Source organism: Anarrhichthys ocellatus, unplaced genomic scaffold, assembly GCF_004355925.1.
Source record: "Anarrhichthys ocellatus isolate YVR2014 unplaced genomic scaffold, GSC_Weel_1.0 scaffold32, whole genome shotgun sequence".
In the NCBI taxonomy this organism is placed as follows: Eukaryota; Metazoa; Chordata; class Actinopteri; order Perciformes; family Anarhichadidae; genus Anarrhichthys; species Anarrhichthys ocellatus.
The window spans coordinates 4,137,446-4,163,820 of NW_022280062.1; the positions used below are offsets into that span (position 1 = coordinate 4,137,446).

The following is a 26,375-nucleotide window of genomic DNA, read 5'->3' on the forward strand; positions in this document are numbered from 1 at the left end:
AGTACACCATGTATCTGTATTTATGTATTTGAAAGAAGGCTCTTCAAATCAGTGTCAGTGTGTTTCACAGACAATAAAACGCTTTGGGGGAAATAAAAGCCCAAAAGAAAAAAAGAAAAAAGTGACACACGATGAATCTTGTCCAAACAGGAGGGGAAGATGGTCTCTGTCCCGCTCCGATGCAGGCTAATCAGCGGAGGCTCTGCAAGTTGGCACCAGACAATAGGTGAGTTCATGTCGAACTCACTGTTTTGGAAGTGGTCTGTTTTTCATCAAGACCACCCCACCAGGCAGTAGCATGAGATGAGAGACTGAATTTATTGGAACGTTAAAAGGAATTACAGAGGGTGTGAAAATGAGAGCCTGTGTGTGTGTGTGTGTGTGTGGCCCATTTGACTCCTCTCTTATTCAAAAGCACACACACAAACAAACACGCACACACACTCGTTTGGCTCGTATAAAACATGGTAGAAGACACATAATCCGCAACTGAGACATAGGGTCTGTCTGGCCATCTGTGACACTATTTAGAAAGAACAGCAGGAGAGATAGACAATAATATGACACCAGGCAAGAAAAGATTTTCACAATGAATCACTAGGGAACAGAACATAAAGAAGACTTGAAGACACTCCACATATACACACAATTACAGGACACAAGAGCAACACCAGGGTCAATCTAGCTGATTAGAAGCTAACCAAACTCTGTCCCTAGCCCCACCCCCCCAGGATTAGAGAAAATGTGTCCTGTAGAGTAGAGGGGGAGGGGGGGCGAGAGGTCCCTGAACCTGTAACACACACTTCAAGGTACCCCTCCCTACTGACAATGGGCCTTCATTACGTATCCCTCCCCTTCCCTTTAACCTTTATCACTCAGTTGTGGTCATTGAGGTATTTTTGCTTAGCTCAGTGACGTTTGAAGATGTTCTTATCAAAGACCTGTGTGGTTTTGACCATTAGCATGTGAGAGCCAGTCCCAACAAGGTCCACACCTGAGAATGTTCTCTTAGCATGAGAGAAGCAGAGCATTACTGGAGGAATCACAGCAGTAACGTTGGTTAGGATCACCAATTTCCCTTTCCTTTCAAAAGAGGAGGATTTAATTGGACTAATCTGTTCTTCAAAAAAACGATGGGCGTGCAATTGTGAGGAAATATCAATAGCTGTGATGTTGTGGCAACAGAGACGGAGGGGTGTCTGCTGGATTGGAACAGAAGCCAATCACAGCTTTTTTAAATTTATTTTACAGATTGTCATTATTGGCTGTATTCTTTGTTTACCGTCATCTGCTGCCAGCTGTCAAAAAGATCCAGTGTGCAGAGTTAAAACAATGGAGCAGCAAAAACAAACAAATAGCAGCCAGCAATTTCAATTAATGATATACTGACAGCGAGCTTCAGCAAACGGAGATCATGTCCATCATACTAATGAGAGCGGAGCTCATTTGGGTGTTAAAAACATTATCCGTCATGCATCGACTCTAGCAACATTTTTGCTCAACACTTCAAAAGAACTGGAGAGGGGAGGCACACTTGAAGCATAGTGTATTTTGTATGCAGTTAAACATAGTCCTAGTCATAGTTCTAGACTTACTTAGGCTAATTATGGACTTTGCATGAAGGACAATATAAATAGACCATGAAAAAAAAAATCAGCAGATGCTGAATTCAAATTAAGGATTCACATTTTATTCACAGTTTCTTTCTTTTTATTTAAACCATTTCATGAGGGAGAAAATGTGTGTGCATGTCACATAACCTCCACATTGTGCATGTGAATGTCAGCACAGTCAATGTGCAATCAGGCTACTTAGATCAATGTTAATTCATCACCCTAAAAAACCCAAATTACAAAAAATAAACAAAGGAATTGTATTTAACAATCAGAAATGGGAATAAAGCTATCAAAACAAAGTCAGATTTTGGTGTGACAGCTCGTACCAACCACCACCATTGTTGCCCTTTGAATTGTATGAGAGGATCTGTGCTCACCGCAGCGTGAGACAGCTGAGAGAAAGCTGGTTAAAAAAAACAAAATCAAAAAAAAAAAAAAAAATCAAAAAAAAAAAAAAGAAATCAGTGGCGAGTGGTTTTGCCACAACAATGGCATCAAAAAGCCCACTAGAAATTTGCAGCCAATTGTGGGGGCCATGCCATTGTTTTGGTAGCGATAACAGCACTGAGGCAAAGAGTGGGGCCGTATTGTTTAGAGGAGGACCCCCTGCCAACGCCGACGCAGCTCAAGGCTGCCTCCGCTTTCTTTACAGCGGTGGGATGAGCTAGTGTCCCACAGCCACGCTTCACGCTCGGTCTGCTTCATTTATCCTCTGCAACATCAAGACCTCTTTCCTTTTTCAGGAAATAAAAGTTACGCTGAAAAATAGTTCTAGTATTTGAACGTTTGAGACCGCTGCCTAAGAACACATTTAATATAGTAGAACAGACAAATGGTTTTTTACTCATAACACATATTGTGTTTGAGTGTGACTTTTAAGCAGGTTTAAGTGGTGATTCAACTTTAGCACAATACAGAAGCTCAAACAATTGCCTTTTTAAAATGAATGTCTCCCCTTTTGTGGTTGTGTGTGGGGGGGTCCCATTGTGTCTAGCGAAGGTCATTGTGTGTCTGGTGCAGAGATTGACCAATCTAATCCAAATCTTCAGGTGGCCTGACAGAGGTTACAGCCTTTACTCCCCCCCCCCCCACCCCCCCCACTGATAACAACAGGTAATCAACTGGCCTGTCACACATGCGATCTGCTCGACACAAAACAAGCCCGGGCAGCTCTGGTAACACAGTGCGGCTTGGGAAACAGCCGCAGGGCTTTACTGAAAGGCCAAGGAGGCCATTATTATTATTATTATTATTATTATTATTATTATTATTATCACTACACTCACACTTGAATTGTTGAGCTGCCTGCAACAGGTGGAATTGTTTGGTCAGGAAACCATCTCCAAACACTAATTCTCTCCCCCCCCCCCCCCCCTTCGTCCAAACAAACACAGCTTTGCTGGGTGCCTCTCTGTCCTTGTTTGGAGACAAAGTGGGCCCCAGACATCACACAGACGGTAAACAGCAGGCACTCCATAAACAGTTACCTGCTCTCAAGCCTATTATCGAACTACACTCTGTGAGGTCTGGGCTTCACAGTCAGGCTGACTCTTCATTACATGTTTGAAGGGGCACCATACAGCAGGTGCATGATAAGACTGCATTCTTGAATCAGCACACAGTCTGTCACAGGGTATCAGGTGAGACAAAGCAGAAAAAGGAAAACAGGAAATAAAACCTTGTGCGCATTAATCACTGCTTAAAGATTACAGCACAAATCAAGAGTATTAGACCATGAAGAAAGTAACTACTCATACACAATAATAACAGTAATCAAGGCTCAGTTGTGAATGTTGTGTTGTAATGGCACTGGTAACAAAGAAGGGCTGGTACTGTTAGCCAGTTTTATTACCCAGATGCCCCGTGAGCATCTCGGGATGACTTCATGATGAATCTCCACCTAGCTGAAGGAATGATGTCACTTTACCACAGCATGGGAATGTGTGTTGTATTGGGCAACGGAAATGACTCATTCTTCCAGACGTGTGAAACAAGGGATCTAAGAATATGTTGAGTCAGGCATAATTGGGGTTCTTGTGCGTCTCTCAATTCAAAGCTGACCAAGCATAACATTGGCCGTTTTTTGGTACGCTACAAAAAAACAAGTCCGACTCACGAAAAAGCACCACAAGCCTCAGACCCGTCTCCACTCAGGCCTGATCCGCCGTTGTAAATATCAGCAGGTCGGCCCCAATGGCCAGCAGTGACTTCCTCCCCTTCTAGCAGGAGCTCCACTGGCCAATCCACCCCTCGCCATGACCAATCTCCTACACAAACATCCAGAGCCCATAACCATAAATCCCACCCCAGGAAACACACCCCCCCGACCACAAGCTTGCAAAAAACATCCTTCAGCATCACAGGAGAAAGTTACTGCCCAACAAATCTCTCCTTTCTTTCTCCGAAGAGCAGCAGGCCATTAAACTATTATGTGCTTGAATTTGTCTTTTCTTTCGATTGAAGGCACCACCCGCAAAGTGTCCACTTCAGTTGGCAAAGGGGCACTTGTGTGAGAAGGGGAGATATTTGTGGTGGCTGTTGCTGGATATGTTTTTTAAGAGAGTGTGTGGTGGCCAGTACATAAGGTTTGAAGTTGGTTACATTTTGAAAATTGGCCTCATTCTTAAAGAACAGGATAGACGGAATCTAATGACATGAACAAGTCCATGAGTAAACAACTGTATTACAATCAGTAGCAAGGTAAACGAGTCCCTGTGAGATACAATCAAACACTTTATCATATACCTCTAAAAAGAAAAAGAGTTCCGACAACAACACAGATACAGACCGTTACTGTTGAAATACAGAACAACGCTGTTTAACTGGAGAACAGCCAGATCTTATCAGAGTTTCATGATGACACCAAAAACAAAAAGCCACAGTTTTCATAATGAAACAAGGACTTCTGCATCAGCTGCAGACATGTAATACCTCACCTCACATAGCATTGCACTGTATGCAGAACATTTTCTGTTCATCTGCGGGAAATAAGCTTTAAACCTCGTGCTCTGCAGCTATGCAGTGAGCTGTTTGTTCAACCCTGAAGTGGAACCGTAAAGGACCTGGTGTGAAGCACTTTTCTCTTTCTTTTCCTCCTGAGGCGGAAAGGCTTAAATAAGTCGTAAAAGAATATTCATGGAAATAGAAATCTATACAGTTTCCCCGATCTGTTGTTGTAACAAAAGCCATTTAAAGTTAAAACCTCAACATTCTCTTGGCCTGTACACTCTCCATAACATCCAACAGACCTTTCTCAACATACATTCCTTTTGTTTGGTTTCAGCACATTTGTAATATACAAGACAGTTGTGAAATGTACACTTGTTCTGTTCTTGTGTGGTTACATAAATAAAAGCAAAACAAGGATGTCAAATTATGGTAAACAGGGCTTAGTACATGAGCTTGCGCAACAGTAGCTTTTTGTGAAATTACTCTTCATGACTATCACACAACATGTTGTGATCAGGTTCTAAATATTGAGTCAATACTCAGAAATATGATGCCATATTTAATCTGCTACAGGGACTGCAACTGGGAGATATTTCCCTTGGATCCCATAAAAATTGGTATGAAATTTCTACTTTTCCAGACATGAGAATTACAAATAAATAACAAGCGTGACTGTGTTGCCTCTGGTGAGTTGTATTTATGACCACAAATCTTATTTTTAGCAGAGTATTCATAGTCAATCTGCCTCACACCTAGCATTAGTCTATTGAAGGCTCTAAAGCTACAAGTGAACATTTGTTCTAAAGGAATGCCGAGTATGCAGGAGAGCGGGGGGGATGGGAGGGGGACAGCAGCTCGGCTGCGTGTAGACGACTCCTTTTTCAACCTGATTAAAACCATTAACCAAGCCGTCTTCTGCAAAGCAACAAAATGTCTGAATTAAGACAACGATATGACATTTTTTATTCTTTTTCTCTTTTCTCATATTGGCCCTGATGCTGTTCAAAATACCAGTCACGATCTAATGTTTGGCCACACTGTGTGTGCTTGAGTTATTCCGATAGAAGAAAAAGGTTTGACTACACTGTTGACAACAATCACATACTGATACCACAAAAATTCACTGAGAGCTTTGATGCACCACTGTAGGATTGTGTGTGCGTTCAGTTTTTGAAAGTATACATTTTGGGGAACTGGAAAATGTTTCAGGTCCATTTTGTGACCACAAGCTGTTAACAAAATTGACATGTTAACATTTTGCTATTTACAAATTGGGGTCAATTTAAATGAAATGTTATGGATAAACAACTGAATATAAATGTTGAGTGTGATCCAACGGCGTGTGTTATTATGTGCGAGTCATGGATGTATGAAGAGAACTGGATACAGCGCACCATTTATTCTTATGAAAGGAAAAAACTTTGACTTCTAAGTATAAAATTCTGATTAAATTACCCAGATCTTCTGGCCAACTACCACATCCATGGGCCCATAGAGCATGCGCACTAACGTTTCCTTTAATTACGCCGGCCAGCCCTCGGTCCAGCCTCGTTCTCATTCACATGAACGGACAAAGGAAAATAACTCTGGATTTGGGTATAAGTGCATTTGGCAACTTTAAGGACCTAATCATTTAAATACGGACTATGCAAGTGTTTGTAAGTTGATTCACCTGATGGGGGGGGAAAGTATTTTGGGGCCCATGGCGTCACGTGACGGATGCGGAAATATTAATTCCACCATGTGGTCACTACGTAAAATTTGCTTCAAAGCCCGGCGCTCTTCCTGGTGGGGCTTGGTGCGAGTGGACAGAATTCATCTCGGGACAGCATGTTGACAGAGTCAGTCAAAACTCATACAGCCTTGCATTCTTTTCTTGGGTTACATTCTTTGACTGCTTGACTATTGTTGGGCAACAACTCTGGCAAGCACAGTGACTGAGCTCCCAGTTATGAGAAACAGTGTAAATCTACACCACCATCTGACCCTGGGGGTGGGGGGGGGGGGGGGGCGAATCTAGACATGTGATGTTGTGGGTGCGAACGTGGTGGGTCTAGTCAACTCAAGCTTATGGTCACTTATGGAGTTCCCCCTGTGGGTTTCTGTCAACCGAACATGCTGCGTGCATGGGCCTCCAGCTAAAGAACTGGCAGGTGTCTGAAGAGGAAAAATAAGCATCTTCCAAGCTAAGCTCTGTTTTCTTTGTATGAGGAGCTATGAGACACACACTGCGAGGAGTACAACGCTGCCACATCCTTACAGGCGTACGCGTTGTCTCGGTTTCACACTGTACTCCAGTGACAGACCTTTCCAAATATGAAAAGAATAACACGAGATCTGGCATGCGCCTCGCTAACCTCTTCCCTCATTACCTTATTCCTGCAGCTTTCATCAACCACATACTGAGACCTGCTGCTTATCTTCTTTTAGGAAACACATTTTACATCTCCATTATGCTACTATGTAGTCATTAAAAGAGGAACAACCACTATGGTGGTCACTTATGTAAAATGCAGCTTTTTAAATGAAAATGAAACAAAATGTCTTAGACACCTACAGGCTAAATGTAATTGCCATACATGACATTTTCTATTTAATTTAATTTAACAAAGAAGAAGCATTTTTCATGTGGATTTGAGTTTAATTATTTAGAATTTTGACTCCCTTTTAAGTTAGTAATATGGACAATGCAATAGACTGCTATGGATGATATTATCTAATGTGCTTTTACCAACATAGGGACATAGCCTGTTTTAAATCAATAGAAAGCAGACTTTGACTGTTGCTCTTCCCAGACTGTGTAACCTCCCTGACCCCTTAGACGAAAACAGTAAAATCATTAATGCAATCTAATTATGGATGTATAAACACATATTTCAGGGTTGGTTTACTGTTGCAGATCACTGTATATTTAAAGCTAGGCAGACTGTTGACTTGGATTTGATTTAAACTGCGACCATCTTCCACCAGTCTTTGTTACAAATGAGTAATGAAAATGACTCAATGTTTACCATTGACTGGAAGGCAAACCACAGTAGCAGCATCTTGCATGAGCTGTTGCACTGAGATGCTTGTGTCTCCGAGAAAAGAATAAGAAAAATAAACCACTGGTCCAAATCACAAAGAGCTGAATGACATTATAGGGTCATATGGTATGATGTCATCCCCACCTGCTCAATAAGAGCTCTTGTTTAAGGGGAGGCGAATATCCCAAATGTTTTTGTGATGGCTCAGACACTCAGCACGACGCAAGCCTGGGCTCACTCACAGGGGCCTCACTCCTCCAGCTAGAGGAATGGCTAAACAACTCCCTCCCACTACCAGACCTGCAGTGGGACCCCAGCATGTGTGAATCTGTGTGGAGGTATGTGTCTTTTAGCAGAATAGCAGGAGTAGTAATAGTGGAAGCCTCACATTATTGATTCCACAGAAGGAAATACCTCTGTCGGTGATACCGCTAGAGTAATACAGACAACAAAATGCTAAATCAGAGGGTGTGTCTGCTCACAATGACAATAAATGATAAACATATTACATCAGTTTTTAAATGATTAAGTTAATTAAAAATCTAATGTTTCCAAGTGGACAAAACAAAAACTTTGTTCAGGGATCATTATTTTTTGACAACTAATAGAATAAATGATTAATGACTTAAAAACTACACTGCTTATGTGATAACAGTAAGTTTGCTACTATCAGTAAATGCTTCTGTGGAGCCTTGTTAAACACTATGTGAGCATTTTGTGTGGGTGGAGTTTTTGAGTGCGTCTGCAAACAAGAGCAAAGCCATGTGAGAAAAACAGAGAGAGAGTAAGTAACCTATGTCTGCTGTGGTGTCTGCCACGCTAACGTGTAGCAGTGTGTGGGTTTGTGTAGATGTTAAGAGGCCAACAACATTTGCAAGTGCTCCAGCATGTTAGCGGTGAGGCCCGTTATCACACTGTGAACTGACACTACACAGGTGGTTCTGGCCGTCTGTCACAATGGCAAACTTTGGGCTTTACTTATCTATCTGTAACACTGCAAAAACACACTAGAGCCTTCCTGGACGTTTAGTCCTTTATACTGCCATGATTGTGTTTTGTGGGTGTTAGTCGAGAAGGCATCAAAGCAGAAGAGGGACGGTGTCGGTGTGATACATACTACCTACGAGTGAAAGGAAATGTTGACTGGTACACTGTTTAAAAAGTGTGTTGGTGAGTTTTGCAACTGTGATTCCTGTGGACAACTGTCCAAACAAAGACAACATGAATGCTTGTCAATACATTCCCAGTGTATCTACAATGGAATTTGCTGGCAGAGAATTTTAGCTATCTATAGCATCCATGGCTCCTTTCTAAAAAATGGTCAGCGATTACACAAGGGGAAATCCGTAGCCTCTCCTCTAAGTTGAGGACTTACTCAAGTGGGACAAGTATTGCCGTTATCACGATATTGCTCCCTCGACCATCACCTTAATGCAACATGTTCCCCACACTATCTGGGGTTCAATGAAAGAATATCTAAGATGTGTAAGAATTCCAGACTTAAGTAAAGGTAGGCAAGTGGAATGTGATGCAAAAAAATCTCATAAGCTTATAACCCCTAAATCCCACTGAATATGCAACATTGATTATGAGTCATAAGTATCCGCATGTGGATTTTCTTTCTTCAACCAAGTCACTTTATGGTACTCCACTTCCCTGACCTCTACAGCTCCTGCACAATCACCTCCGCATTCCAGCTCGCCCTGAAGCTGGACTCACCTGGACACTGGAAGGCCTCCTTGAGGTTGAGCAGCACATCGGCGAACCCCCGTACATCATTCACCAGATGCATTACGTACTCCGGATCCACTCCCGGTGCCCCTACCAGGCGGGACGTCAGTCCCATGCTGCTCAGAGGATTTGGGTTCTTGGAGCTGCGGCCCATGTCCCAGGTCTTGGTGGATCCAGCTGACAGAGATCCTACGTGAGGCTTGGAGTGATGTCGTGGCAGACCCTGGGTATGCTTAGTCCCACCGCCACCGCCACCACCACCACTACTGCTGCTGCTCTTCCGTAGCATCCCAATAGCCACTCCAGCTGCCACCCTTCACAAGGGGGACAGCAGGCCAGCTAGCCTCTGAACTTAACACGCTGCCCCTGGTCCTTGGCTGAAAGACAGAGAATGATGGGTAAAAATGATGTGTGCCATTGTGTGTCTGAGAGTCTCCTTCCTAAACTCATGAATCTACTGGATTACTGGATTGTTAAAGTCCTGTTAATTTACACATAAAGTAATAACAGAGAACCAAAAGTATGTACTCAAAATACAAAATCTAATCAACACAGCAAATCCATGTGTCCTGTAACTGTTAACGTTAGTTCACTTCAACTTTCCACTCACGTGACTTATCTGTTTTTGAGAGAAACTTTAGTGAAGCTTAGAGTTTACAACAAGCATTATTTACTCTTTTACGGTCCGTTTTGTCAGTCAGTGTCTTTGAAAGTTTCCTTTTAACGTTTCAATGGTTAGAACGGTAGCTTGTTTGTAAAATAACGTTATCTGTCAATACATAAAAGCATTGCCACACAATGCAATAAAAAGTAAATACTAACAAAAATAAACACATTAAAAAAAACAAAAACAAAGAAAAGCCTCGGGAATTAATTACAAAACCAGTGAAAGTTTTTTTTTAAAATTCAAAACAACCTGAAACTTGTCTTTTTCCGGACGGTTTACAGTGAAAAAGTGATGCTGTCGACCGGGGTCATAAACTGCTTTGCTGGCAAAGCTAAAAAACGCTACTTTACGCTCACCTGCTCTGCAGTTTTTTGACATAATGGCGACGATATCCGAACAAAAGTTTATTTAATGGACACCGTGAAAACGCAGAAGCATTTCCGTTAGAAAAAACACATAAACTCCAAGAACGGTTAACCCGCTTTGAGTGACTGTACATCGGAGAGTAGCCTACAATCAGCAACTCTCAACCCAATCGTAATTTAGTAGTCGGTTTGCCACGTGACGGCGCAGACGCGTTGTGATTGGCCAGATCTTCTAAAAGGAATGGAGCCGTGATGCCTTCCGGTGCGGGCGGACGTTTAGTCAACTCATCGAACTGGATTAGTTATCATTAACTTGCCGAGAAAGTTTATTGGATTTTTATTGAATGCGTCTTTAATTTGAGAGGACACTAACTGTCATTTTCTATCTCGCCGAAAAATATGTGACATTAAGAGGCAAACCATGTCAACTTAAATTGGATTGTTCGAAAAACCACATATATTTTGAAATATGTAGTCAAACCTTTGCAAGAACATAGTGCTGTTTTACAGCTAAATAAATCAGCATTTCACATTTGTAACATTTGTGTGACAAATCTGCCACACCTTCCATTGGTCTTGTAATATACACTAGCGCCCACTTGGATTACCTTTTGTTTCAATGGCAGCATTCTTTGACACAAAGAGCAGGTATGCTAAGCATTCACCATTTCTTAGCTGAAATAGATCCTTTCTCATCTGTTATATTGGTTAAAAACAAGCCTCCAATGCTGTAGTACAGTCAATTTATTGTCCTTAGTAGTAGCCTAAACTACATAGGCTACTAATATATGTACCATATTACCTTTGACATATTATTTCTGTATATTGAAACTGGGCACAATTTGAATGTATGGAATATGTTTGTTCTGTTCCTGTTCTGCAATAATAGTGACATGTTTGACTCACATGCGTAAGTCTTGCCAACAATTGTAGAATATATATCAGAGTTTTGATCAATGTCTGTTTTTTTGTCTGGTGCAATACCAATTGATCAGTTTTGATGAATGGGTATTGCCCCAGACAAAAAAAATGTACTAAACCAAACTACTGGCACCACTGCTGCCATCTAGTGTCTATATGTAACCATAGAACACTACTGTATAATTCTATGCAGAACAGTCACAAAACATGCACTTACAAAGGTTTTGCATTAAACAGTAAAGCCTCTAATACATGTCTTGCTAATGGCATTAAAAATCTTTTTGTAATTTAATTATTTTGTATTATGTTGAGGTGATGTGTCATGAAAGTTAAACATGGTGAAACTGATGTGAACTGAAGAAAAACGACTTCCGTTTGCATGGTTAATCAGTGTTTGTCTTTATTTCAATATACAAAAAGATGGATGTATTCTCATCTAGTTTATATTTCTAAGCATCTCAACACACAGATAAAGTTACCATTCGTACTGTTTTAGTGAAACCAACCAACATACACCCACACACGCCGCAAGCGCGCGCACACACACACACACACACAGTTCACATAAACAGGGAAGGTCACACTATTCAGTCAAACCCCCATTCACACAATGACAAATGAGCAATATGTTGACTGCAAATAAAAAATAAAAAATGTTTTTGATTCACACATGAAAAGGAAGAAACCCTTTACATTTGTCAAGTTAATATATACACAATTCTTTTTTTTTCTTTTCCTTTTTTTGTTTTGAAGATGAGACTGACTCCTTGTTAGTGTTACTAACGAGGTACTGCACGAGGTAACAGGTTTTTCTGTTCAGAAGAGCTGGGTGTAAGACAGCATTTGGAGGTAACGAACGGTCACGGCAGATTTTCCTTCGTGATCGTTGTTTTTCTGGCACAATATGTGAAAGCACCTGGGTCACGTTCAGCTGTCACAGAAATTAAACCCACAGCATTTATTCGTTTAAGAGGTTTTAACATGTGTCTCCATCAGAACATGATCCAGGTGTGATGAGATGCACTTTATTGATCCACAAAAGAAAACTGCTAAGTCACATCTGAGTTTAACTACTTAAACTACGATATTCAAGTGACTATTGCTGTATAATAAATATTGCTGGACTCTTGGACCACGCACATGCCACTGTTTACATGATTCGCAATGGGGATGCATTATCACTCAATCACAGAGTTGATGATTCTATATATAATAGTCGGTATGGATTGATGGTTTTTCTCCCCCCTCCCCCGAACCCAACCCAACCCACAAGTTCTTTACCAAAACTGCACAGGAGCAAGCGTCACAGAGCACTGTTAAAATCACCATCTTTCACAACACCTACCAAAGCACAACAGATGAGCCTGTGTGTCGTCCAACGTGGTTTAAATATCACCGAACAGCTCTGAACATCACATCAGCGGGTTAATTATTGAGGTAATACTGTAAAAACGGGCATTTCTAACAAGTGGCCAATCACAGAAGCCGCCAGCACCTAACCATCAGGGATTTTTTTGTTGTTGATATATATATATATATATATATATACACTAAGCTTTCTAATGCAAGTGCTACCTACACAGCTTCTGATTCAGAGGAACTGATACCGTTATTAATATAAATCAGCAACACAACTACCATTCTTGGAAAAAAAAATAATATATATATATAAAATATCACAGGGCTGGTTGTCAAAATGACTGTTAAATATGTAGAGGTGGAACTGAGAAATCCCTTTCTGTTTCTGTGAAATGAAAACAATAATGCCCTGCTTTTGAATTAAAAAAAACAAAACAGATTAGTGTTCGGCAACTGTGTGAACAGGTCTATTTACAAGAATCTGCCTCTCTTCTTTTTAGGTTTGTACAGCATTAACACCGCGACGACTGGTCAGGCTCTTTTGAAAAAAAATAAAATAAAATAAAAGAACACAGACAAAGAGGCCCAACCGGCAATAAAATATCTCAACTACTAAAACACAATAAAATACATAACACAACTTGATATACATTGTAGAAAAAGCCTGAGGTACTTGTCAGAATATCTGAGGTCAGTCTGGAGGAGTAAGCAGCTGAGGGCTTACCCAGTCAAAAAAACAAAAACACACAAAAACAGAATATTAGCCTCACAATAATATCATTAGCGTTATATCAACAAAGAATACATGTACATCTACAAATCCTTGAGTATCCTGGAATAGTCACAGCAGCATAACGGACATTCAATGTATGGTATTCGTGTTATGGTACAACTATGGCATTGCATTTGAGACAAAGGCAACCATTTGAGCTCTCCTTGCATGATGTACAGTGACTTGAGGTATCTGGGGACTGGTGTCCGACTGAGTCTATTGAAGAAACACCCATGAAAATGAAAAACAGACATGTTGCTTACTCAAGTATGGCCCTCGCAAGGATAAACCCCAACTATCTGCCCATGCTTCTTACTTTAAAAACACACTCTATCCATCGCACATCATTTAGTCTTCAAATTCTCACACACACACAATCATTCACACACACAATCATTCACACACACAATCATTCACACACACAATCATTCACAGACAAGACAGTTAAAATCAAGAATGTGTAACATTGGAACTCCAGACAGCATCCGTCAATGCCCCTGGCACTGGCAAAGGAGTAACTCTGAATTTCTACAATTAAAAAAACAAAATAGAATCCAGGAATATGTCCATGATAGCTAGCTGGATAGCTTGGCTCTCAACTTAGAGAAAATGTTCCAAAGAAGCCCACTGGATACCTGAGAGGTAGCTCCCCGGGGACAAGAGGATCGTCCCAAATCTTCAAAAAGTCGCAAATGTCCAATATTACTGCTCAGCTCCCATTTTAGCTCCTCTCTTGCGATAAACACATCTGTGCTCCGATGTTTTAAAATCTTTTTTTTTTCCATTCTGAGGCATTCACAGGTTTAAAATAAGGGAGCACACTCGAGTTTAGAAATCAAGAAGCTTCGACCCCTGAGGAAGATGAATGTATTTTGTCTAACAGTCTCAAAACGGTTCCTCCGAGGTGTGCAGCACGTCGTCCGAGGTTTGGAGCAAAAGTTCATTTAATTTGGCCGCCGACGATCATGACCAAGACAGGAAAACGACCAAGATAACAACTTATGAGGTAATAAAAAAATATACTAACACGAAAGAAATACATGAGGTAATGACGACATTTAAGATTCGACACACGGGTGTTATCAGATGTGCCCATCGCATAACTTATTACTACTTCAAAACTACAGCAGATGGATGTGTTAGTAAGATCTGACTTTCAACACCCAAAAAAAATAAAAAAATAAAAAAAATTACCAGTGTGGGATAAAATAGCAGCTGCATTCAAGTTGCTAGTAGTTGTTTTAAAAAAAAAAATGTTTTTAAATATTCACGGAGATCCGCCGAGTTTGGATTTGAAAAATAAAAAGTCAGGAGCTCAGATGGATGGTGGTCACCCGTTCAGGTGCTGGACTCTTTGGGAGGTAGGTCCTCGTTGGTGAGCGACATCACGATGCACACGGGGCTGTCTGAGGTAGTGCTGCTGATCGTCCTGGCGATCTGGCCGATGCGCTCCTCCACGCAACCAGCAGACAATCGCGCCTCTGCGTCGTGGTCCCAGCATTCTTCGATGGTCTCGCACATCTGGCTCAGACCCTGTAGCCGCAAAGCAGAAGTTTTAGCACAGGAAGTCTGAGGTTCTATTTTCTTACTTTATTAAAAAAGGGCACTTCTTTTTGTCATAGGACAGAAATCTCTCACTTTTCCTGTGACCATAAGGTGTAGATATAAGATATAGCAACAACAAAAACATAACTAATTCAGAGAACTGTTTATGACCTCAGATCATCGAGCTGTGTTCACTGGAAAAAAAAAAGGATGCATGATATCCTGGCATTGCTGTTGAAACTGCGGGAGCTATTCTTCCACTGTTACTCACAGGATGTTTGAGCCAGCAGTCCTTGATGGCTGGACGCATCTTCTTGTGCACGACCACATCCTGCAGATCCTCCAGGGAGGGATGCTGGCCTATTTCATCCTCAAACGGCAGCATGTACTCTCCAACTGTACCTGAAGGGGGGGGGGCAGTAAGGGGCACAGGATGGAAAGCGTCACACAAAGAGGTTAAGAAAACAGTGCAGCATCTGGATTTTGAAACGCTGAAACTTGCACTCTGTTTAAACTACCCCACATTACACCTTTTAACCTAGAACGGATGGCTTTCCCAGGCAAAAACGAAAACTAATCCTTTGTTTATTAGGTCAGCCTGAAGCAGTGACCTTTCAACCTGTGGGCCAAGCAGCATTCCTGCACCGTTTGACTCACCGTCTGCCTCTGTGCAGCGAGACACCAGCTCCCACAGCACCAAGCCCATAGCATACATGTCTATCCTCAGGAAGGAGTCTCGCTGGAAGTTGATGGCTCCCTCCAGCACCTCTGGAGCCATGTAACGCCTCGTACCCACCTGGCAGGACAATGGATTCAAGAATACGTGAGTATGGGCATGAATGGTGTTCCTGAAGAGTACCGTATTTTCCGCACTATAAGGCTCACTTAAAAGCCTTTAATTTTCTCAAAAAACGACAGTGCGCCTTGTAATCCGGAGCGCCTTATATATGGATCAATTGGTTAATTGGTTGATCTATACTGGTTGTACACGGCGCTCTGTCAAAATGTTTCAGTACGACTGGTAAACTACAAAGCCGCACCACTTGCAGCATTACGGCTATCGTAGTCAGGGGCGTCGCCGAAGTAATAGCGGTACGCCGAAGTAATAGCGGTAAACACCGGTACTGTGCTTACTCCTAGTCCAACACCACTTGTGTGTATAAAGACCCCAAAATGGCACCTTTCAAGAGACACGCTTACGACGCTGAGTTCAAACTCAAGGCTGTCAGCTACGCAGCCGAACATGGGAATAGAGCAGCAGCGAGAGAATTCAACATTAATGAATCAATGGTACGGAAGTGGAGGAAGCAAGAAGATGACCTGTGCCAAGTAAAGAAGACTAAAAAGAGTTTCCGAGGGAACAAAGCGAGATGGCCACAGTTAGAGGACAAACTCGAACAGTGGGTTGTTGAACAGTAGTAGCTTCTATTCTATGCGCCTTATAATCCGGTGCGCCCTATATATAAAAACAGTTCTAAAATAGGCCATTCATTGAAGGTGCGCCTTATAATCCAGTGCGCCTTATAGTGCGGAAAATACGGTACTTGTGCCGCTCGGCCAATATGTGTGTGTTTTCAAATGAATTAGGTAGCAGAGAGCTCATGGTTTTAAGGTCATGGTTCGGGGTGTTAAAGCTAACGTTAGTGCTCTTTCGGTGGTTGCCTAGCAACAATAATTAAAAAAAGAAGCTGCAGCAAACCGCAAATCAGGTCTGATCAGGCACTTAATGTTGCCAAGCATTCCAGTTAAAGCAACACAAACCGATGCTTTAGTATCAAACAGCACCCTGCTCTGCTGCTGGGTAAACTGGCTCTACTTAAAGCAGCAATCTCCAAACTTATCAAGTTATTCTGCAGCCAGAATAAACACTTTTGAATTATTTTCGGATGACTTATTACTACCATTTCTCAATGTCAAGCCCTTCAATGGGAAACTGCCTCTATGAGCATTATTCTTAACTTATAAAAACACCGACTTTTACATTTGTCCCTTGGGTTATTGAAGCTGGTTTTTTTTACACTGATCAACAGAAGAAACTTTTTTATGTCAAAATGGAAAACCTCCACAAAATAAATAAAGTATAAATATGAAACCCAGTAACCCATAGGAGTCCTTTCTGAACATTTCAGAGAAATCAGGTGACAATTACTCAGACTTGCATCAGCGTGCCAATGTGGAAATCAGAACCAGTGGAGAAGTGATACCTGGCCATGAGTGTCTCCTGGAGGTTTTCCTGGTTCAAATCGTACAGCGAGCCCAAAGTCTCCAATGATTGCAGTCAGATCATCTCGTACCATCACATTCTTACTCTTGAAGTCCCTGGAAAATTCATTTCAGGACAAATTTAGTCTTGTATATTAACCCATGGATTTTAAGGGCAAAATTACTAAATCATGCACAAGCAGAAGACAGCAGTACTAAAAATCAAACGCATGTTTTAGTGTTTAGAGATTCAGGAAAGCCGGGAACAGTTTGTGTTCTCTACCTGTGTGCAATGGTGGGTTTGGGCCCCTCTCCCTTGTAGCTGGGAATGTCCTCATGGAGGTAAGCCAAGCCGCGGGACATGGTCTCTGCTATGTGACACAGTTCACCCCAGTTCACATTGTTACCCTTCAGGTGGTCTGTCAACGAGCCCTGCGCACACACACACACATGCGCGCGCGCGCACACACACACACACACACACACACACACACACACACACACACACACACACAATTCAGGAACAAGGAATAATAACTGCACAACAATCGAATTGAATACATTTCTCAGAAAATCAGCTGTTAGCGTCCAAAGAGTTAGCCGACCATAACCCTGGAATAGATTGTTTTTGGTCCTGCGTTTCATTTCATTTGCCAGCCGAGTAGCGTCGTCTGAAAGAATTACCAGAGGCGTCTAAATTCAAACAATATAGCTTAAATTATCATTAAAAAAATTACACCAAACAGATGACGCATGCACAGATGGCACCCAGACAATTACCGGAACTAAATATGTTTGTGCCGCTGCCATGAATAGAAGGTGCTTCGAGGACAAGCCGTGAATGTCATTACACAAATGCTTCATTTGTGGTTATGGTAATTATTGTTTAATCCTGTTTTGATGTATTAATACTGTTGTTGTGAAAACCAATGAAGAATATATTTTGGTAGCCTGGAGGTGTTTATTCATACAGTATAATTTCAGGCACACACACAGTACTCCTGTCATTTTTAATGCTCGTAGTAATCAACATAATTACCTGTATTATTTTCACACTACATGCTTAAGTAATACACTGAATACATCTAAGCAACACAACTATATCACTTTAAGGCATACTGGGTATTGCAGACCTGCCATAAGTAATAATATCCACTTTATTAAAAGCTGTGATGCTCTTCTGTTCAGCAGTTCTAGTAAACACAGATGCCCTATACACCTCACCATGCATTTGATATATAGATATATATATAGATGTATATATATATATACACTCACCCTCTCATGAAACTCTGTGATAAGCCACAGCTCCGCCTCCAGGTTGGTGCCGTGCTTCTCTGCAGCGATGTAACGCAAGAGGTTTTCATGACGCATCCCCGGAGTCACGAATATGTCCCGCTCGTTTTGCCACGACTGCTTATCCTATATGAGCACACAAGCAGATCAGAAAGTGTTTAGGTCTTCGTGATTTGCAGAAGCACGTTGGAAAACAATGGGGTCCTTTTCTTATACGTTAAAACAAAGCCCTAGTTGGTGCCTCTCGTGCGTAAACATCACATTCAAGTCCCAGTGCTAAGCATCTGATTTTCAAAAAACCTATATATGCAGTGATCTTTGAACAAAAGCCAAAATGTTTTTAACTTGCACCTCGTAAACCGTTTAACCGCCTTCAGCACTGGTCTAAAACAAATGGGGCTGTTGTCTTACTGGTCGGTTTTGTGACCTCTGTCTTGTATAATCTTAAAAACAAAAACAGTCTGAAGATGATGACAGTGTTGTTGTGTGAGGACAAAGCAACGACCGCCCCTTAGCGCATGCAGGCACAACACAAGGGTGAAACGTCAAGTGTGTGGTGGTGACTGCCTGACAACTGCATTGAAAGAAAAAGGAAGCAGGGCTGGTCGAAGGGGGTTCCGTTACAGTAGCGACGCAATGGTAGTTGTACTTCTGTTCCCAACAAAGACGGTAGCTAGAAATGACATAACTCCTTTCACAATTTGTACATTTTGAACCAAAAATCTTAAATATCAGTTATATTGGTATATGTATATCTTGGATTATTCTCTTCAATGTCTAACCTGCAGCCAGAAACCTGGGTGTGATATTTGACAGCTACCTTTCTTTTGAAAAACTAAATTACAGTCATGTTTGTATCCATTTAAGGAGAATCTTAAAGATCAGGCCGTTCCCTCTGGACTCTCGAGAAGGTCGTCCATGCTTTCTTCCTCTTCTCATTTAGACTATTGTAACTATAAGTTATATTGCACCTCTAGCGGGTACAAATGCAGCAGCTCGGCTTTCAACAAATAGATGAAGATCATATCAGCCCTGTTCAAGCCTCACTTCCCTGGTTGATGGTTCGGCCCTTAGCTACAACGCTGAATTTCTGCTCTATGAGTCGGGACGCGGCCTCAGATCCTCAGGCAGAGTGTTTTACAGTGTTATTTATAACATGTCTTATTTGTTTATTTGCTATAATAGCTATTATTATTATCGTGTTAATGTCCAATATCTTATATTTTCATACACATATATATTTTGCGGGGACAATTGACATTAAGAGTACCGAGATTTGGCAATACAAGTCCCAACTTGAGTAATGGGTTAAAAAATGTTATATTGTGCAACAGGCAGGATATTTATTAATATAGATGGTTAGGAGTCTTAGTGGGAAAAAACAAACTGGATGCTCAGCACTGTGACTCAAATCTAATGTTAATACACAAACTGGAGCTACAAAGCAGCAGTCCGCAATATGAAAACGCTTTGAATTAATTGACATACCTGCACAGGGAAGACCTTTACAGCAACATATTCGCTCATCAACTGGGCCTTCCAAACACAACCAAAGCGCCCCCTAGCTTTGATTTCCAGCAGCTGCAGTGGTTTCAGACCCAGTGAGGGGGATGGAGGAGTCGCTCCAGGATCCTGAATGACAGACAAGGAAAGATTACAGGAATGTAACAATGGGGTGATGAGGCGTAGCAGTGCAGAAACAAACATGCGGGGAAAGACTGATCTCTCTGCGCCACAGATTACTACTTTAAACGAGAGTCAGGCTGGGGTATATGGCCTCTCTCACCTCGCTCAGGTCCACATGGCCGTAGGGAGGTTTGCGGTGGCGGTACATCCACAAGGCCAGAATGAGGGCCAGGGACAGCACACAGAGAGGCAGCAGGGAGTACACGAGCACGTTGAGCAGGGACGGCACTCGGGGTGGAGGCCGGATTTTCACTGTCGGGGCGGAACAGAATAATTACAGCATGTCAGCTTTATGCCGTTGTAGGCTGTATGCAGTATTACTGACGTCCCTCACGGACTCTATGACCTGATTTTAAAAGAGACGTGTAACATTTTATCTAGAGATTTTCCAACCTTGATCATAACTGACTGAGTCACTGTACAGGCAGTAAATGTAAAAACAAATAGGCAAGATATAATGGATTTAAAGTCTACTTTTTGTCAACTGAAAATCAGTATTGGACTATGCAAAAAAAGATTATTCGTCTATTAAAAAGGCATTTTAAAGAAAAGTAAAATGTCAAGAAGGTAAATTAACACATCTCTTATAACGAAGCATCATTTAAAAGGAAAAAAAAAATCATAAAGGCTGTGTAACATGCATCAGTGTGATACACATGATGCTTTTTTTACTGCTAGATGCAGGGCTAAGCTTCACTCCCACTAATCGGAGGGGAAAAGCTAAGCCAAAGACCTATTTTTCACTTGTACTATATGTGAGATGCATTTGCGGCTCACCTTGGTTGCCACTGCCAATCATGTCAGGAAGGTGGATGAATCGTTCATTGCAGTAGTTGCCCTCGCAGCAGCAGAAGAAGACCTGAGGGTTTTCCTCCATGGAGACACACTCTTGCCTAAAAAGAAAAAAGCAGATGACACACCTACGTTATTGCTTCGAAAACCAAACAACAAAGATGTCGAGCAGTTTCAATAATTAACAATAGGGCTAAAACATCATGATAGTAAAACTAAAGTAGCATTTTGTGATTTAAGACATCAAGAACCAAGCAGGTGAGCATCTGAATCTTGTATCAAAGAAAAATATTTGTCCTGTTTATTGTCAGGACTCTGGCTTTAACCCACGCACTCCTTGGTAGTGGATACTGGTAACATTGCCAGTGTATCAACCAACAAAGACTTCTATTGGGTACTTAAATAAGCACAGTCTCTTTCAATGGGAAGATGTTGTCTTATTAACCTCATTGATTATGAACATACAGAACACTTAAGGAACTGTCAGACCATGGGGCGTTTCACTCAGATTAACGCAGCGGTTTAGTCCCTTCTGCAATAGCAGCCCCGAACATACTGCCTTGTTGACATAGTCATGAGCTGGGATGGATGAACGCATACATGAAGACGTTGTGGACTAATGTCTTTATCTGTATGTTTTGGTGTTAAACTGACTTTGAAAACAAATCTCCCTCTGGGGCAATAAACACTCATAATAGTGCTCAAATTTATCCCGACATTCTCAAAAAAAACCTGCAGCTCAATTTTAGAACTACCTTAGCAAATATAAAAAAATAGAAACGCTAAAACCCGATTCTATTGGCAGCTAATAGTTAATTCTTTGTACGCACGGATATGTATTCTGGGGCCGATTATTAGAGTTACGTTTTCTCCAGCTTGCCTTCATGAGCCGCCAGAGGTCTCCAGCTTGTTTAATATTCAAGCCACAGCATTTTGGAGACTAAAAAGTTTGATCGTGCCACACAGCTCTGCACTGGCTGCTGATAAAGCCAGTTTAAAATTCTCCTCCTGACTTACAAATCCTGAGTGGCCCAGTGCCACCATATCTATCCGCCATCATCAGGCTGTGGACACTGAGCTGTACTCTGCACCGTCCATGTCCAGATGCAGACTATCTGGTTACTCCCAGAAAGAATGAATGTGAGCTCTTGCTGGCTGCAGAGCATTTACCAAACAGCAATTCATACATGTGGAAATCACTTCCCCCATCTAATAGAGTCTGGTTCTATATCAAGATCGGAAATTGAATTTTCATACCTCAACCTGTTTGGCTGGCCTTACATTTTGTACCGGGAAATATATAAAATAATTTCCATTTGACAGGCTGTGCTGAGTATTCTGTGTGTGGAGAGACACTTGCTTGCATGTGTGGATTCAGGAGGCTGTGTGCCTCCCGGTTTGCCTCTGCCTTTAATTAATTGAGAGCTCACTTGTTTGTTATTTACAAGAACAAATGTTATACATATGCTGATATCAGATACTTAAATGTGTATATTTTCTGCTTTTCTCTGTTTTACATTATTGAAAATTGAATATCTGCGAGGTTGAAAAAACAAGGTATTAGAATGTGCTACTTTGGACTCTGAGAAACTGCAACGGGCATTTTTTAATTTTCACAAGTTTTAATTTTTTTTAGATTACAATCAATTGAGAAAAGACTAGACAGATTAATTGATAGTTAAAATTAAGTGTCAATTACAGCCCTATAGCAATCTAATATTAGTGTCATGTGCAGTGTGTACGTGTGCAGTGTCCGCAGACGTGTCTTTGTTTGCCAACTTGTGTAATGTGTGCTGTGACTTACACTCGGTTGCCAGTTCATTAGGTACACCTACCCAAAGATAAAGCAGTCTAATACAACAACAGCCTTTCAATAAATCCCGTGTTCAGTTTTGCTTGAAACCGTTTGAAAGAGGTGTTGATTCAACTGTACGATCATTTTGGAGGATGTCATTTGTGGTGCTGTTGAACTGTATCGCATTATACTGACAGGCGGTTCTATTATTTTGTCCACCCCATTTATATCAATGAGGGTCGGTTATACAGCAGACACACCTCTCTGTATAATAAACTGGCAACTGAGTGTATGTAATGTGTGTTGAGATTTATACTGGTGATAAAGCACTGCAAATACATTTAAATAAAAATAAAAACATCTATATGCAAATGAACCACAGTTACCTTGGTAATATATCCAGGATATCTACATTTTATGTCATGTTTTATGTGAAGTTTGCATGCCCATTAAATGTTACCAAAGCGTGAGATGTTATTGTAACTACTTGTTTTGATGAGATGACATCTTTGAATTCCTTGTTTTGTCCAACCACAAGACTAAAGCCCAAACACATTCCATTTACAGAGATGTTTTTAAAAAAAGGAGAAAAACGGCTAGTCTTCACATTGGAGAGGCCAAAACCAGCAAATATTTCCAATATTTTCAGTTCATTGGCTTATTGACAAATAGTTTCACCATTCGATGATTAATTTCTGTGGCAAAAAAATGGTCCCGGGTCTAAGAAATATAGATGTATTGAACTAGAGATGGGTACTGAGGCAGATATTTGTGTTGTACTCGCTGCCAGTCGCTCTGAGTGCGAGCCAGATGCCTAAAATATAAATGGAAGTGCACGATGACCCCACTCGGTGATCCGACCTGTCATAGCAGTTGAAGTCATCCAGCCAGCAACCTTTCTTCACCAGCTTGATGGTCCCTGAGGAGTTCAGCCAGGAGGCATAACAGTGCAGTCGCTTGTCCTTCTCGCCCTCGCAGCGCTCGAAGCCGCTCTGGTTGGTCCTCTCCGTACGCCAGTTATCGTTGTAGTACACACACTCCCGGGTCTCTGCTTCGCCCAGACTGTACCCTGAGAAGGACAGAAGGCCTCAGTCAGCTCACATCGTAATGAATTGAAAATCAACAGCGGAAGCACAGACATATGGCGAAGGATCCGCTCGATGCCACGAAGAAACATCTCTGAGCAAAGCCTCTATCATCACTCTGGCACGCGGCCAAGTTTGGGAGCTCTCTGTAGTAAGAAGGGAGTTTCCTCTGGGCTAAGAAATTGTTACTGAATAGTAGTTCGGCGTAATCCCATTCACCAAACCATCTTTTCAGCGAGTAACAACTAAAAAGGAGGGGGAAAAAAATGACAGAATTTAATTAGCTATAGAAAGACAATGGTATGCCCTCATGTGATATAGAAGCACGCCGCACACCGGGATGCTACTTCCATAGATAAAGACTCTTGTATCCTGCTGGAGTGCAACACATCTGGAGAGACAGATAACACCTTCTCTCCTTTAAGGGCTTTTACTGTCATTTAACAGGAAATAGTTTCCCTCACCAAGCCTGAGATACAACAATAGCTGTCAGTCTCCTGCGGTTTACACAATTGAAAAAGGGTTTTTATCACTCCTCTTTGTGGATTAAACGTTGGACACACTCAAGCAACACACGCAAGACGTGTTTTTGATGAATACTGAAGCAGATAGCATGCTGTACATGTCGTTCACAGTGTCGCTTGGACGTTCTTGCCTAATCTTTGTTCACAGAAAAAATAGTGGATGTCTCTTTAAATCCCTGCCTATAGGAGGCCGCCCATCCCCCAGTGTTACCCCACCAACCCATTACAGGCGCGCGCGCGCGCGCGCGCGCACACACACACACACGTACACACTCACACAACATGCATCTAGTTGTCCAGAAGCATACAATGGATTTTATTATAGCATATAGGGATGCATGCAATGACCAAACATCATGGTCATTATTAAGGAAGGAAGGAAGGAAAGTGGTAAGGACAAACACACACAAACACACACACACACACACACACACACACACACACAGCAGTGATGTGTGTGTGTGAGCAAGAGATGGCGTTTCTGATATCTGTGGTCACATGATCCGGGAGGACTTTTACTACAAGATCATTCCCCAACCCCCTCCCTCTGTCACTTACCGAGGCTTACACCATAACATGAATTCTGGAGAAGCCAGCTTACAATACACTCCGAGCCCTAATCTATAAACCATAAAGGCATTAGCTACAGCGCTATTTGGCACACACGAGACAGCTCTGCCTCAATAAAAGAAAAATGTAGTTCGTGGAAAAACTAAAAGTTGAGGTGGGGAAAGGTGGATATTGTTGTTGTCGAAGCAACTATAGGGGCTATCTAGCTTGGGGGGGGAAGTTAACCTGTTAGGGACTCGCAATGAAACCTCTCGTACGAGTTGCAAACGCAGGCAAAAAAAAAAAAAAAAAAAAGCCAAACAAAAGAAAAACAACCCTCATGCTCAGTTTCACGTGGTAGCAACCCACTGGAGCTGTGCAACAGTAACTTCGATTCAGGACAACAGCTGCTGGCTCGTCAAATCCAACGCACATTGATTTATGAAAATCATTTTCAGACAGTGTTTTCAAATCAAGGCTGTAACCACAAACAGACCCGCGATGCAAGCCTATAAGGTTTCAGGATGTTGGTGCAGCTGCTGCCTTCTATTCCTGCCACCGTTGAGAAAGGCGAGGGGGACGCAACAGATTTAAATTTGGATATATTTTGGGGGAAATGAACCAACATAAAAGGCTTTATTCAATTTCATTTCTTCCTTCTTTTTTTTTAATCAAAAAGTGACAGCTATTGCCTTAGTAATTCCCGTGTATGAAATAGATTTGTGGAGGCGATTATGTGTAAGAGAATAAAATCCCCACAGCTGACACCTCAGTATTCACTGCCAACAAAGTTTCAACAACTAACACGCGTAAAGTCGCTCACTGGTCGACATTTTAAACTCATATAATTACACACACGCGCAAAATAAAAAAAAATTGTCTGCCTCCGACTCGGGGAGAAAAAAAAAAAAAAACTGTTGCAAATTTCGGAACCAACAATAGCAGCTTACCTGCGCATAAAGTTCCCAGAAGAAGTGAACAAGTCAGCCATGAAAAAGACATGTTCCGTTTTGAATACAGGACAGATATTTCCCCCCGCTTTCCGTCGCGAACATTAAAACTCAGGTTGTCCAAAACATCCGTCCAGGATCAAAACGACCACAGGCCTCCGGTCCGTCCAGCAGCCTCAACCACCACCACCACCACCACCACAACTCGTGTCAATAGCCGCGACGCCGCAACAATGTTGCAAGAGAAAAAAAGAAAGAGAGGAGCGGTTAACTGACTGCCAGACTGTTTAGTCCGTGAAAAGGTGCAGCGTTTCGCATCGGAAGTGGATCCAAAAACCGAACGGGAAGACGCTAAACCGCCCGAGACGAAAGCTCAGCGCTCTTTTTTGAGGTTATTCGCTTGAATAGTAGCACCGCTGCACCGGGAGGTCGGTCGGGGTTTACATGCATGTTACTGATCTGTGTCCAAAATGGCTTCTAAATGGGGAATGGGCTGCAAACAGGGAAACCCGGATGTGTAAACACAAAGAGGGGAATTCAGGCAG

At 41.8% G+C, this 26,375-nt stretch overlaps 2 protein-coding genes across 3 annotated transcripts in view; both read right to left on the minus strand.

Moving 5' to 3' along the window:
- Positions 1-10,527, minus strand: part of LOC116393053 (rho GTPase-activating protein 29-like) — a 29,708-nt gene extending 19,181 nt beyond the window's left edge. The window contains exons 1-2 of one of the 2 annotated variants that reach the window (XM_031864962.1): positions 10,346-10,527; positions 9,311-9,699 (exon numbers count right to left, since the gene is read on the minus strand). In XM_031864962.1, coding sequence (XP_031720822.1) covers positions 9,311-9,611 — 301 coding nt within the window. In that variant the 5' untranslated portion in view covers positions 9,612-9,699; positions 10,346-10,527. Of the gene's footprint in view, positions 1-9,310 lie in introns of both variants that reach the window. The other variant, XM_031864963.1, reaches the window with a different exon arrangement.
- Positions 10,528-11,595: 1,068 nt separating this feature from the next.
- acvr2ba (activin A receptor type 2Ba) lies at positions 11,596-26,340 on the minus strand. The gene is made up of 11 exons (XM_031865354.1): positions 25,831-26,340; positions 23,584-23,791; positions 20,913-21,028; positions 20,236-20,387; positions 19,938-20,081; positions 18,432-18,575; positions 17,437-17,585; positions 17,156-17,270; positions 15,609-15,747; positions 15,223-15,353; positions 11,596-14,939 (listed from the first exon to the last, which is right to left on the minus strand). The coding sequence occupies exons 1-11, from the start codon at positions 25,880-25,882 to the stop codon at positions 14,745-14,747; spliced, it is 1,545 nt and encodes a 514-aa protein (XP_031721214.1). The 5' UTR covers positions 25,883-26,340; the 3' UTR covers positions 11,596-14,744.
- Positions 26,341-26,375: the final 35 nt, after the last annotated feature.